Genomic DNA, 14,929 nt, shown 5'->3' with positions numbered 1-14,929 from the left:
AGATCCTTTATCCTCTTTTCTTCTGAGCGTCTCATTTTAGTTCTGCCGTTTACATTTATTTCTTCGGGCCGCATTAGGGACTGGCAACCCAAATGATGGATGGCGGCTCTTGTATATAATGCGCAAACATGGCATGAAACTACTGGACTTGCCTTAAAGTGATTATTATCTAGAAGATAAGCTCGCTCTGGGCGAGGAAAAAAAATAAAAACTCACAAAACAAAGATGTTCTTTACACAGTTTGGCTGAGCTGAGTTAGCTCAGATGTTATAACAGGGCAAGTTATCCTGGGTATTAACTGGGAAGCTGGCAGCAAGGAAGGTTGCCTGTCGCCTGATTAATGTAGGCATGGGGAGCTTATTTTTTGCTATGTTTTTTTGGTCACAGTGGCACTTTTGCAGCCTTTGGGCATTACTTTGGCACGCAGATGAATAGCATAGGACAGATGAATTGCCCCAAGGTCCGTAAGGTCTGGGGTCCCCAGTTTAAGAAGGGCAAAGAATTACTGGAGGGAGTCCAGCGGCGGGCTACGAAGATGATGAGGAGTCTGGAGCATCTTTCTTATGAGAAGAGACTGAGAGAGCTGGGGCTGTTCAGCTTGGAGAGGAGAAGCTGAGAAGGGATCTTATCAATGCTTATAAATATTTCAAGCATAGGTGTCAAGAGGATGGACCAGACTCTGTTCAGTGGTGCCCAATGATAGGATGAGGGGCAACAGGCACAGACTGAAGCACAGGAGGTTCCATCTGAATATGAGGAGAAACTTCTTTCCTTTGAGGTGCCAGAGCCCTGGACCAGGCTGCCCAGAGAGGTTGTGGAGTCTCCTTCTCTGGAGACATTCAAACCCACCTGGACACATTCCTGTGCGATCTGCTCTGGTGAACCTGCTTTAGCAGGTGGGTTGGACTGGATGATCTGCAGAGGTCCCTTCCAACCCCAACCGTTCTGTGATTCTGTGATTCTGTGAAAGTGGGATGAGACTGTAGGCTGCCCTAGGCACTTGCCTTCCACTTCCCGTAGGAAGCAACCCTCTGGTTGCAATAGCTTCACGTGGATTAAGTGGTTTCACCACACCTAAAAATATTCCTTAATGCTCACGGTGTACAGCTTGTCATCTGCTCCATAAAGAGTGATGAACAGGGGAACAGCACTTGTGGCTCTCCTCTCTCACCGGGTCTTGTGGTCAGCCCCAGGCAGGAGCTGATCTACCAGGTCTATGAGGCTGTGCAGGGAAGTCCAACAGGAGAAGATGGAAACCCCATTCCCTGACTCAGTTAAAACTCATCTGCATGAAAGCACTGACCACAGGGAAGTGTCCCAGGCTGGCAGGAGAAGGAGGAGCAGCTGGGCTGCCTCAATTGCACAATTATTTATTTATAATTTATTCTCCACACAGTCCTTACCCATAGCTGGGTGCACTGCACATGCAGAAAGACTATAGGAACAACACAGGCTTGCCAGGTAAAAGTGGAGAAGATGATAGCTGTAGCATCCTAGTTTGAAGCAAGGTTTTAAGAGCTCTGGCATGTTCTTGACCCAGAAACATTGGCCCAAAGCAGATGTCAAAGCTGAACCACATGCACAACTGACCAGATGAGAAGGTTTATCCAGACATAATTCTCCTGAGTGCAGAAGGGGTTGCAAATCTGTAAGGTTTAAGACATCTGTGGCCAGTGAATCCTCTAGACTAAAAATAATAAATAATACTGAAAACTGTGCCACCTGCCTGTGGTCAGCCTCAGCTCCAGAGTTCAGACGATGCTCTGACCGTCGCAGAGCTCCTATGGTCTCCACTCCTGCCTGGTTAATAGTGGGGATAATGCTTGGAAGCTGATGTATTTTTAAGCTGGTAACTTGTTTACTTTCATGTCAAGAAAGGGAATGGACAGAGTTTCGAGGGTGAGTCAAACACAGTGAAAAGTACACATTGGGAATACCCTCTCCTCCTGCATCAACATCAGAAGGCAGGGAAAGCGTAAGATGTTCTGCCTCTCTTTGTATTTGAAAATATTCAGATCTGCATTATTTTTAAGAAAGAAAACAATACGTGACATAAACCAGCACAACCTCCATTCTAGTGAGGAAGCCGGTCTGTCCAGGAAAGGACTTTCTTATCTCAGGATGTAACTGAAATCAGGCCTCCGAGGCTGGCTGCTCTCAGAGCGGCGATTTAGGCGTCTGCTGGGTAATACCCTGGTTGGTTTAAAATGTGGCACCAGAATTAGATTTAATTGTAACTACGTGGCTCAAGCACCAAGTGTTTTAAGACGTGGCGTTTCCGGCTTTAAAGTTCGCCTGAGAGTTATTGCTTGATGTTGTAAATAGACTTAGGGACTGTAGGAGACGGGTTTTCATTTCAGCCCTGATACAGTAAGCCACTTAAACACTTGCTTATGTCACACTGAAATAAAAGGGATTTATGGACACAGCCATGTGCTTTGCTGAATCAGAGCATTTTTGCTGAGCGTTGTTTAGAGGAGGCATGAGAAATAACCTGTGCAGATGTCCTCGGGTGATGCAGGAGCCCAAGCAAGGCTGGAAAACACTGTGTGGAGGAAGCAAAGAGCCCCTGGGCAGGCCAGGAACTCCTTTGTCAGCTCTCAAGACAAAACAGGGAAGTCACCAGGTCACTCGGCCTTTAGCTCGCCTTAATTTTTATCCCATCGCTCCCCATCAGCCCATCAGCATCCACACAATGACTGGGTCGTGCCATTCACGAGGTGCTTCCGCCGGGGTGACACTGTGGCTGACACCATCCCACCTCCTTTCTAAAGGAGAATTCTTGCTTTCTAATTGCTGAAGCTGTTGTGCACTTTTTTTTTTCCCATCCTTCTGGCAAAGGACCATTTGCAGAAATGATCACACCACTTGATGCAACTGCTCTTAAACACATCCCCTGTGCAGCTCCTCCATGCAGTGAGGAACATCAAGCTCCTCCACGGGACAGCAGCCCTCCTTTCCTGCAGGACAGGAGAAGTTTTTAAGAGCTGTATCTGTAACCATGGTTTCAGCAATTTCATCTCCATTCCCTAGCCCGTGGGTAAGGACATTGATTTTTCAAGGGGTGGGTTAAAGAAGCTTGTATGGAAAGCTAAAGGCCATGGACATGATACGGTCCTCTGGTCCTACAAAACCTGCAGGAGATGCGGCATTGTTGTCAGCATATACTTTCTGGCCATTCAATTCAGCTATGGACCGTGCATGTACTTCACAGACCCTCAGAATGCTTCAATAGCAGGAAAACCCACGCTGAATTAGACATTGGAGTCTGGTTATGCATCAGCCATCAGCCACTTCTCTTCGCATCGTCACTAACCACATCTACAGCATGTTTCCTAGGCTCCACTTTACAGCTCCAAAGCTCCATTTACAACCAAGTTCCCTTCCTAAAAAGGACCCCTCTATTTCTTTGAATATGTATCATCTTCATTCTTCTGCCTGAGGATGCAGCTGGGATACCCTTCCTAGTGAAAAAGCAACTGCCTTACAACTAATCTCTCCTGCTCCAGAGCCTTTCCAATAGGAAATCAACACATGAACAAATTTGCATGGCAGAAGTGTTTTCTAAGGGCTTCCTAAACATTGTGGTGAGAAACATTGGTACTTCTGCCCAGGGAAGTGGTTGAGTCACCATCCCTGGAGGGGTTTAAAAGAAATGTGTAGATGAGGTTCTTAGGGGCATGGTTTAGTGCTAGATTTAGGTTATGTTTGGACTCAATGATCTTAAGGGTCTCTTCCAAGCAAAATGATTCTGTGATTCTGTACCAGTTCATTTCAGAAAGCTCAGCCCATGTTATGGACTGTCTCTGACCTTCACAGACAGGACAGGCTGTATAGACCTGTGCTTCCTATGCCTGGAGCCTTGTGCCTGATTAGAATAATTTTATCCCTCTTGAAATAATAATTACAAACCAGACTTTACACTTTTGGTTTAGGAAAGGCTCATGGAAATAAATAGTAGAAATGTGGAACATATTCAGAAACAAGAGTTTGTCCTGGCTGTCTCCCCATCCTCAGAGGTTCAAGCCACCAAGGCTCAGGTGGAAGCCAGCCTGGCCTGAAGGGTGAAGGGGAAGGGCAGTGGACATCAGTGTGTACAAGGGCATTGGACCTGGAAAGCAAGATGGCACGAGCAGTGCTGCAAACGACAGTGATGTGCCTGCCAGCGCAGGGTGCCATGAAAGCCCCATGGCTGGGACAGATCAACCAGATTCGCACCAAAACTCATCTCACTTCCCTTTGTCAGGGCTTGCTCCCACTGAGTCGCAACCAAAGGACTGCAAAAATGAGCAAGCCTCCTCCGGGCAGAGCCTTGCCTGCTCCCCAACCACCTGGCCAGCGCTGCTCCACATCAAGCTCAGAGTCATCTGTGGCCATGTCCCTTCTACCCAGGTGCCCATGAAAGGATTTACCGTGTAGCTCAGCTCTTTGCACACTATCTCACAGACATCTTCATCCCAGTCACTGTAAGTATTATTTCTTAGGTGCTGATGCAGACCAGTGACTGGGGAGGATGCTCTGTGAGCACACAGAAAAAAAAAAGAAAGATAGGCCATTCTTCTAGGATCATAGAATCATAGAACAGTTTGGGTTGGAAGGGACCTTCAAAGCTCACCCAGTGCCACCCCTGCCATGAGCAGGGACATCTGCACCCAGCTCAGGTTGCTCAGAGCCCCGTCCAGCCTGGCCTGGGATGTCTCCACCTCTCTGGGCAACCTGGGACAGGGTTTCACCACCTTCAGTGTAATAAATTTCTTCCTCGTGTCTAGCCTGAATCTCCCCTCCTTTAGTTTAAAACCATCACCCCTTGTCCTATCACAACAGGCCCTGCTAAAAAGTCTGTCCCCATCTTTCTTATCAGCCCTTTTAAGCACTGAAAGGCCACAATAAGGTCTCCCCGGAGCTTCTCTTCTCCAGCTGAACACCCCAGCTCTCTCAGCCTGTCCTCCCAGCAGAGCTGTTCCAGCCTCGGGTCATTTCTGTGGCTCCTCTGGCCCCTCTCCAGCAGGTCCGTGTGTGTCCTGTGCTGAGGACCCCAGAGCTGGATGCAGCACTCCAGACTTGAAGTGTGAGTGTAGGACAGGAGGTGACAGATGGATATAGGCAAGTGAAGATACCGTGCTGGTCAGGGCAACAGGCGGCCACTTGCAAGACCGGCCACAATTCGGCAAAGTGAAGTACTGCCATGTACAGAAAATACACTGTGAAGACATCCAAAAACACACTGCTTTTCCCCCTTCTCTCCCCGTACAAGCTTAGGAGCTGCCAGGATGAGAAGGCAGTAAGAAGTGGTCGAGTGGGAGCAGCATGTTTAGTCTAATAGTTCACTGTAATCAGTGGGCTGCCATCTCTCCCTATCTCCTTTCAGCAGGTCTGTCCAAACGACGGGCAAAGCGACAACAGATTTTCGTGTATTCAGCACAGTAATTGACTCTCATACAGGCAGCGAACATTTAGGAAATATTCTGCCTCCAATTATAATTTCTGATTTGAGTCATGGAAGAATACACTGTATACCTCTTTATTTCTGCAGTCGCTGGCTAATGAAACGTGCCGTGGATATTTATAGAACTGCCGTTGTAAGTAGCATTTGCATTTGGTGCCTTTGAGTTATTTAGTGTGACGGCGCTTTCACCAGGAGGGTTTTTTCGTTTTGGAAGGGAAAGGTTCCCTTTGGAGCTGTTTCCTCCCATCGCCTTTGCTGTTTCTGTCGGATGGAGCAGTTCTGTGGGCAGTTGATAATTTACTGATGAAGTAACGGGCGTGCAGGGATTAGCTGGGTGAGGTGTGGGTTTTCAGGCTGTGTTAAGGACAGTTTATAGGATTCTCTGAGACAATGTTTGGAGTTACAGCAAAGATGAATAGAAAGGAGGGCAGTCACCAGAGCAGTTCATGCCAAAGAGCAAAACAACCACCAGCTTGCCTTCCCTTGGAAACCTGTTGTGTAAATATTTGGGTAGGAGCCTCCAAAGGAGATTTAGAGTCTTGTGATAAAGGTAATTAAAATGTTCTTTCCTTGAGAAAAAACAGCTATAATTCAGAAGATCCCACAAGTAACCATGACAGAGATTTCCTTTCTGTAGCATCTCTGTATTAGAGAGAACAAACAAGCATGAGGGATGGGGACAGACTTTTTACAAGGGCGTGTTATGACAAGACAAGGGGTGATAATTTTAAACTAGAAGAGGCGAGATTCAGGCTATACTTGAGGAAGAAATTTTTTACACTGAGGGTGGTGAAACCCTGTCCCAGGTTGCCCAGAGAGGTGGTGGATGCCCCATCCCTGGAGACATCCCAGGCCAGGCTGGACGGGGCTCTGAGCAACCTGAGCTGGTGCAGATGTCCCTGCTCATGGCAGGGCTTGGGCTGGATGAGCTTTGAAGGTCCCTTCCAACCCAAACTATTTTATGATTCTATGTCAGGTCATGTTGTCACTGAGGGATCTCAAAGCATTTTGCAAAAGACATCAGCATCAGTTTTCCCATCCTGAATGTACAGAAGCCAAGGAGCAGAGTAAGAATGCATGCCTTGCATACGATCAGCTCTCCTGCATACTAATTCAGCACATAATCCACAAAAATATGTTTCTTCAGATCTACATGTGCCTTACAAGCACCATCTGTGTTTGTGTTTTCGAGATGTATTATCCCTAGTCTTTACAAACTCATGTGCATAAATGACAAAGCCTTTTAAAAGCACTCATGTTCAGCTCTTCAAGTGCTTGGGGGTCATGCCACATGCGCAGGCACGAAAAAAAGAGGCAGATTTTCAGAAAAATGTGACCTACTGAGCTGTTTCGAAAAAAAAAAATCTGTTCTGTATTTTGGCGCATAACTTCCATCTGAGTTCATGATAAGTCTGGCCCATCAAATGCATGTGGCCCATATTCACACCCAGCGTGTGCAGTCCCCTGCCATAAGGATGAGCTATTAGCACTCAGGAGCATCTAACGCAGTCCCACCTCCTTTCACCTCTTGAGAGGCATTGGAAATTAGGGGGGCTGATGTGGGTACAGCATCTTTGGCAGTTGGAAAGCTCTTCTGGGCTGAGCACTAGAGCCCAGCTCAGGGTATGGAAAGAAAATTGTAGCATATAGGGTGTTGGTCTCTTCTCCCAGGTAGCAAGTGATAGGATGAGATGAAATTGAATCAAGTTGCACCAGGGAAGGTTTAGATTGGATATTAGGAAAAGTTTGCTCCCAGAAAGGGTTGTCAGGCACTGGAACAGGCTGCCCAGGGAAGTGGTTGAGTCACCATCCCTGAAGGTGTTTAAAAGACACGTAGATGAGGTTCTTAGGGACATGGTTTAGTGCCAGAGTGAGGTTATGGTTGGACTCAATGACCTTGAGGGTCTGTTCCAACCAAAATGATTCTATGATTCTATGGGACAAACCTTGTGCAAGGAGCTGAGCAAGCAGCAGAAACAACCAAGGAGCTCACCTGGGAATTGTCTCAGCTAACATGAAATGTCTGGAAGTTCTCCCTTCTTTGAGCATCAAGGGTATCTCAACTGTTAGGTTGAACTACACACTTGACTCTTTACTTTCTGGAGTTAGGGTGGAGGGCTCTTGTCGCCAGGAGGAAATTGGGGGATGTGTTGGTGCAGGAAAACTCACTTATCGAGCTCACAGTGAAACCCAAGACTTGATCAGCAGCAGACTCCCTCACTTTCATATCAAGCATCCTCTTCCGTAAACAGCTCTGCCCAACCACTGCTTCTTGTCTCTTTGCTGATGTTCAGTTTTTCCATGGCGAAGGGAAAGCTGTACCTTTGTGCCTCCTAGCTCTCAGTTCCCCTTATCCTTCTCTGGGTAAGAGTCTAGGCAGAGGAGGACCTCGATTCACTCCTTGTAGTCATCCTCCATCCAAACTCTGGTGCTACTTAGCTCATGCTCAGTGACCTCCTGCTCCCATGTTCCCATCTGTAGGGCTTTAGGGTTGATTTCCCTTCTCTGGTTACACAGAGAAGCAGAAGGCTTTCCTTCACTTGTCCCCCAGGAGCCAGCCACAGCCTCACCGCAGTGCAGCAGGTACCACAGATCAGCCAGTTTGCAAAGCATCAGAAGCAGCACCTTTCATGCAGACAGGCTGTGCTAAATCAGTTCCTTCTCACTGTGCTTTGAAACGTTCCCTCTTCTTGCTCTGACAAACTAGCAGAGTTTGTATTGATCCGACGATGCAAAAAAGCACATAGTGCAGGCTTCAGACACCTAGTGGAATAATAAAACAGAAAGGAGGGAGGGCAGGACCATCATAATTTAGCTTGTATGCAGCAAGAAGTCTACCTTTTACCTTCTTTTATTTTCTCTTGGAAAGAATCATTGTGTTTCTAAGGGAAGCGAAAAGGCCCATGGCCCATGGCTGAGCATCCTGTCTACAGAAGAAAATACTGGAACAGATCTCCAGCCACATACGTTGTGGTCCTTCGGAGCTTCAAGGTATCAGCCAAGATGAAACCAAAGGCTCCTTCACTGTCTGCATTTGTACCTGGGGCTGGTAGCAGGGGTCAGCGATGGGTCTTTTTCTCCCTCCAAGGCTGTGCAGTGGCTGATGCATCCTCTCCAGCTTCTGCAGCAGCTCTTGATCCTCTCTTGCGTAGAAAAGCCTGGGTGGAAACAGCCCGCAGGACAACTGGGGTCATTAGCCTGTAGCATGAACCTTCAAATAAGTGAGAGGCACAGAAACGAGGTGGCACTAGAGAAACAAAGCATGTGCCTGGCTGTGTGCTCACAGCCTGTGTGATCAAACTATAAAAAATATTGTGGTCTCTGACAGGCGCTTTGCTGATGGACAGAACTGCTGTGGACAAGCTGATGTGAAAGCCATTTGCTTTCTCTCCCCCTTGTCTGCAAGTGATGTTAATGAAATGCCTTGTAATTAGTCAGCCATCACGTGCTGCATTTCAGAGCTTCACTTTATTCAGATACTACATGTTACCAGCTGTTTGCATTTGGGATTTCTTTAAGCCGTGAAAGCACTAAGAAGATAAGAAACTCTGGGTTGGAGAAGCGTGGAGAGCTAAAGAAGCTCCACACGGAAAGCAAGTGCTTTGCTGAAACACTAAAGCACAAAGTCAAACATCTCAGAAAATTTTCCCTCTTCCCCCTTTCACCTTCTTTTATTCTCATTTCAACTTTGGTATAACCAATTGGAGCATAACACGCGAAAGCTGGACTGTGTTTCCAACCCTGCCATCGTGTGTCACCTCCACAGTAAACTCATTTTCTCTCTTGCCTTGGGTGAACTCCTATTAAAACTGGAATATCGGTGCATACTCACCACCTTGGGGATGCAGCAGATATATGACGGTAAGAGGATGAGAGAGATGCCGAAGCAGAGCTCAGCCGCTCGGAGTTTTATCTTCTGGGAAAGCCCAGCAGAGAAAGATTGTGGTTCCCACACCACTCTTATTCTGAGCAGGACAAACCATTGCAAAGCCCTTCTGTGAGCCTCTGGCATAGCTTTGCAACTGAGCTGAAAGCAGTTTAATACAGATTTCACAGAGAAAAATCTCACTCACCAAGTAATCTACCTTATGAGAAGCCACATTTTGCGTAACATTACTTTACCAGAGGAAACTCTCGTAAGAAGACAATTTATTGCCATGGCGGTAACAGGCTGACGTTTATGAGAAGTCTTGTTTTACAAGGCTTTCCTTTGGCTGCAATGCCAGGGCTCCAGTTGTGCTCACAGAAAATGAGAAGGAAAGCGATGATTTTTAGCACACACGATGCTCCAGAGGCATTTGGGTGTGAGTAACAACGGGGGTAAAGTCTGCTTGGATCGCATGGGATTGTGCATGCCAGCACTGTAAATTTGAGATGAGTTGAAGGGAAAAGCTCGTTTTGACTGAAGTTGTCTCATGATAACTTCCATATCTTGCATAGCCAGCTTGGGGCTCAGTTGAATTGTTGCACGCCTGAATTTTTGCTGCAGGGAAAAGGCTGAGGCCAGGAGAAGGCTCAGTCTGTCCTGGCCCCAGGAAAGAAGGAGATAGATGTGGGACAGAGCTGCCAAGAGGTAGGACAAGAGCACCCAGGAGAGCCTGGCAGGCTCCTGTGCTGACAGCAGCAAGTGGTGGGGTGAGGGTGATGTTGCTGGAGATGGCCAAGGTTGCAGACCCCATGGCAATGGCCACTCACCCCCTGGGCTCTCGAACAGGTGCAGCTGATCATAGAATCATAGAATAGCTTGGGTTGGAAGGGACCTTCAAAGGTCATCTATTCCAACCTCCATGCAATGAGTAGGGATATCTTGAACTAGATGGGGTTGCTCAGAACCCTGTCCAGCCTGACCTTGATGGTGGGGCATTGCTGGCTGCCCTCCACCACTGCCTCCTAGATGCCAGCACATCTGGCCCCATCAAGCCACGAATGGGTGATTTTTAACCCGCAGAGCTAAAGCAGAAATCCGAGCTGTCCTCAGTTAACCCCCTGAGCCCACATCTCCCTGCTCTCTGCAAGACGGCTTTGCACTGGGGCCTCAGCTCAGCTGGCTCCGGTGGGAAGAGGTGATGGGTGGGATCCGAAATGCCCAAGGTGCTGTGGCAGCTGCATCCCTACAGCCCGTACCCCCCCGCCAGGCTCCTGTGGACCCTCTGCTACTTTCAGGTGATGCTTTAGGACTCACCATGGCAAAAAATGTCATTAAACAGAGCTGGGGACTCACGCAGCACTCAGGACGGTGCCTTGGCTGGAGGGTGGTGGGTCCCCAGGAGCCTCAGCCACCCTGCGAGGCTGAGCTGAGTCCGTGCTGCTGTGGGTCTGGGCATGTGTGAGTGCCGTGGGGTGAGCCCCACCGGGAGGATGCCTGCGTGCTGCCGAAGTCGTGCTGAGGAAGGGATTTCCAAGAGCCAAAGAGGCTTAGGGGGTCCATATCCCATTAACAGACAGTGGGATTGTGCCTGCGCACACTGCAGGGTTTTGCAGGGCTGAGTCGGGATCCATAGCTCTGCAAAGCAAAGTTGATCCTCACGGTGCTCTGTGCGAGATGAGAGTCAGGAAAGGGCTTGACCAACTGGAGAGGAGTTTCCTCAGGCCACAGCTCATTTATTTCTTAGCACCCTAATCTACAGGACCTTGGAAATGTTCTATAAGTGCTCTATACATAAAAGTTTTATTGATATTATTTATTAGCAGTTATAACAAACTGTGCTGGTGCGGAAGCACCTTGGGAACAATATAATGATATCATGAGTGATTCCTGTGGTACATCTTAAATAGGACACCCCAAGTAGGACAAGCTCATTTTGGGATTCAATCCCAAACGAGCAGCTGGTGTAACCCCAGGGAGCATCATCAGCACAGCCCAGGAGGAGCCTGGAACAGGCTGCCTGGGGAAGTGGGGGAGTCACCGTCCCTGGAGGTGTTTAAAAGACATCTAGATTAGGTTATTAAGGACATGGTTTAGTGCCAGCGTTGGGTTAATGGTTGGACTCGATGATCTTGAGGATCTCTTCCAACCAAAACTATTCTATGATTCTATGAGCCCAGTTTGCTCTGCGCTACCTCTGGGAGGGCTGAATCACTGTTATTGAGGGGTTTGGAGGAAACTTGTCTGGACATCTCCTTGGCTGACCAAGCTAGTTGCAAAACCAGAGGCTGCGGTATGAAATGTCAGGGCCCCTGCTCTGAAATCATCCCCCTCGCCCCATTTTTCACACTGGAACAACCTCCTCCCAGCAGCTGTGTCCAAGCAGACGCCACGCGCTGCTCCGTGACAGCTACCGGGGTGGCTTTTCTTTTTCGCCTTCCAGTCTTTTCTTTCCGCTGGTGCCAAAAGAAGGGGGATTAATAAAAAAAAAAAAAAAAAAAAGGCGGATTGCAGTGAATTAAAGCCTCCAGCTTGTACCGGGGATCCAGCAGCCACGTGCCGAGCTGGAACGCTCAGCGCCCTGACACCCGTGTCTCTTCTCTCTTGCAGATGACGGAGGGCCGCAGATGCCAAGTGCACCTCCTTGACGACAGGAAGCTGGAGCTCCTCGTTCAGGTAGGAGCTGCACGTTTCGCCATCTGATAATCTGCTACAGAAGTGGATTTGCATCAGAGTGGGGAGTGTAAAGGGTTTTCATCTGGTTTTCTCAGCAACTTCATGTCGTGATTGCGGGCAGAGCTCAGGGAAGCTGATTAGTGCTGAGTGGGAAGGATCTGCAAAAACATACCTGTGGGAAGGAATAATTCAGGACATATGTTGCTTTATTCTGCACCAAAACTGTCCGAGTCACTGACAGTGAGATAGAAAAGCAGCTCTGGTCATTTTTGACATTATTACTATATCACTTAGCTATTTTTTGAGACGTTGCTTAGCTCTGAGAAATGTATTGCATCTGCTTAAAATACCTCCAGCATTTGTTTTTATCTCCTTTACTTGCCATCCTAAGGGGTGCAATGCTGGGTCCGTGCCGGAGATGGCTGTGCCACATGTACCCACCTGCACCAGGAGATATTACAGATGTTGTAAATCACGTGTCAAACACAAATATGCATTAAAGTAAGTCTGCGCTTCATCTGCCTTATTTTTTATTAAAAAAAATGATGGAGAATTAAGAAAGATGAAAGTCTGGTGCTGGTTGTGTAATGATGGGCTGACGGAAGCTGTAGCATCCCGAGCTTTTCTGACAATTTTGGCTCTTGTCTCGGAGATCACCAACGGGTTAATAACAAGAATTAGAAGAATGTCTTTCCTTTCACAAAGGCTCCTGGCCAGTGCAAGAAGCAGGAAATGAAACTTCCCGAACTGGGAGGGGAGCAGGATCCTACCCAGTACAGGCAAACCTGAATGGGGATTGCTGAAGGTGACTTGAATTGCCGGAAGCACATTCAGCCTCGCTTTCTGGAAAGCTGCTTAAAAATACCATTAAAATGTTAATGGGTAACATTTTTTCAAGTATATAGTCACCAAGGATTCCCCGTGACGCTCAGCGCAATCAGAGAGTGCCTGCATAATCATGAATGAGCCAGGCCAGGACTGGAATGAGAACAGCTAAATCAAGATGACTAATTAAAACAAAACACTGTACCAATGGTCTCTGCACTGCGAGCATCCCTGCGCCAAGCTTGCTGACGCTTAGCAGCTGGGTGGGGGAAGTTCAGCCACTTTCATCACAAGGATGCAGCGCTTGGCTTCCTATTTCATATAAATGCCTTTTGAAATTTTTCTTAGTTCAATTAAAAACAAATGGGTTATTGGAGAACAGCTTTGCTAAAGCACTGCTCACAATATTAATAATAACGGTTTAAAATATACTGCAGGAAATCTATATGAGCTGCCCTGGCTAACCTGCTTATTTGGGGTTTTTATCAGTAACACAAAAAGAAAACCACAATGAAGATGACAGTCAAGGATATTCGTTCAGGAAGCTCTGTGTCCACTTCTGAGTGAGCAGAAACAATAGCATGTGATATTATTTTTTTTAAGTGTTTGATCACACCTTCAATGGGGATTTCTTGGAATCAATATAGGAAGCGCATTGCTCTGTTAAATCACACTAACTAGTTTGCAAGTGACCTGTGGTTGAATTTTATTTGTACAATAAATCATTTTGCTCTTTTCAAGTAACTTGTGAATAGGGAAATCCAGGAGGAGTGACTATGAAAAATTCATGCCAGAAAAATCAGTAACCTCTGTTGCATGCAGGTTAACCTAGATCTGCAAGCACCACCGTATCCCTATGTGTACAGGATTGCCCACTGAGACATCTCAGATGTTTTTCTGGTTAAATGAGGCTTTTCAATGCTCTTAGATAGCCTCTGCTCAGGGTAATAGTGAATAAATCACTTCTGGGTGGAACAGACAACAGAGGAAGAGGATGTTTGGATTGAAGTATGTCTCCAATACTGATACTCTTTGCAGACGTGGGCACAACGCTTTGGTTTGCCCATCTGTGAAGTGTGGGCAAAGCCACCAGATTTGGGGAGGTCCACTCGGGACAGGAGCGGGTGATGCCACTCATCTGAGTTGTGCTTTGCCCCAGCAGGTCCCCAATCGACTGGGCTCCCTCTGGGAGCAACGTGCCTTTTGTCAGGGGAAATCTCACCAACTGACCCGTATTGTTTGTAACTTGTGGTGAGATTTCAGATAAAAGTTGCTTTGTAAGTTCTGAGTACTATTGTTTTCATTATTACCTTATCTCATAGCTGAACTGAATAAGAAGCCATAAATACAATGTTCATCCAACCTCGAGCTTCTGGCTATCGCTTCAAAGCTGTCTTTTTCTCTGAGTATCTTGCCACAGGCTGAAACGGAGGGCTGATTTGCTGGTTCATGCCATGAAAGAGGTTCCTCCATAGCTGTGTTGGGCCTTGGCATCTAGACCTGCATTGGCTTGAAACGTTTTGGGGGCGAGCTCTTAAATTCTCATGTGAAATTTCTTCCTTCCCACCAACTTCAACCTTTCCTGGAAGCTTTTCCATAGCTAATTTCACACTCCTGTGGCACGTTTAGGAGAGACTGCTGGAAATCAGATTTCTCTGCCATGTGTATGATCAAAGTAACATCCTAACCTGGATCTGGCTTTAGACAGCTTTGCAGCACTTGTGCATATGATATCAAATGCTCAGCTTATAGATGGGTTCGGGGATCCTGCTGCTGTATTTTGGGGTGAAATAAACAGTAGAAGAAGCTGGGTCTGATCGAAGGAGGGAGATGGGTCCAGAACGGATGCAGGAGAGCTTCTGGAGCATCTCAAAGCTGCTGAGGTCAGTGACTCTGGGGAGCTGAAATTATTTCCTCTCCTGCTGCCTCGAGTGCTGCTGGGCAGAAACAGATGCATCTGGGAATGATCAGGGTGTTTGCAAAAAGCAGTGTATTAAGAAAATGTACTCCCTTTTTGGTCTGCGAATTAGCTGTGATCAGACCCAAAGGTTTATGAATATGTCATTCCAAACATATCAATTTGTGGGTAACGAGGACCATACCTCAGGCTCTGGGAG

The 14,929-nt window shown here is 47.2% G+C and overlaps 1 protein-coding gene across 2 annotated transcripts in view; it reads left to right on the top strand.

The window, feature by feature from the left end:
* Window positions 1-14,929, top strand: part of FRMD4A (FERM domain containing 4A) — a 231,693-nt gene that overhangs the window by 79,595 nt on the left and 137,169 nt on the right. Inside the window, exons 1-2 of one of the 2 annotated variants that reach the window (XM_065637330.1) lie at window positions 8,390-8,437; window positions 11,922-11,987. In XM_065637330.1, coding sequence (XP_065493402.1) covers window positions 11,922-11,987 — 66 coding nt within the window. In that variant the 5' untranslated portion in view covers window positions 8,390-8,437. Of the gene's footprint in view, window positions 1-8,389; window positions 8,438-11,921; window positions 11,988-14,929 lie in introns of those variants that run through there. The other variant, XM_065637321.1, reaches the window with a different exon arrangement.

The sequence above is a fragment of the Caloenas nicobarica genome, chromosome 1 (assembly GCF_036013445.1).
Source record: "Caloenas nicobarica isolate bCalNic1 chromosome 1, bCalNic1.hap1, whole genome shotgun sequence".
In the NCBI taxonomy this organism is placed as follows: domain Eukaryota; kingdom Metazoa; phylum Chordata; class Aves; order Columbiformes; family Columbidae; genus Caloenas; species Caloenas nicobarica.
This window is presented reverse-complemented; position numbering and strand designations above follow the sequence as displayed.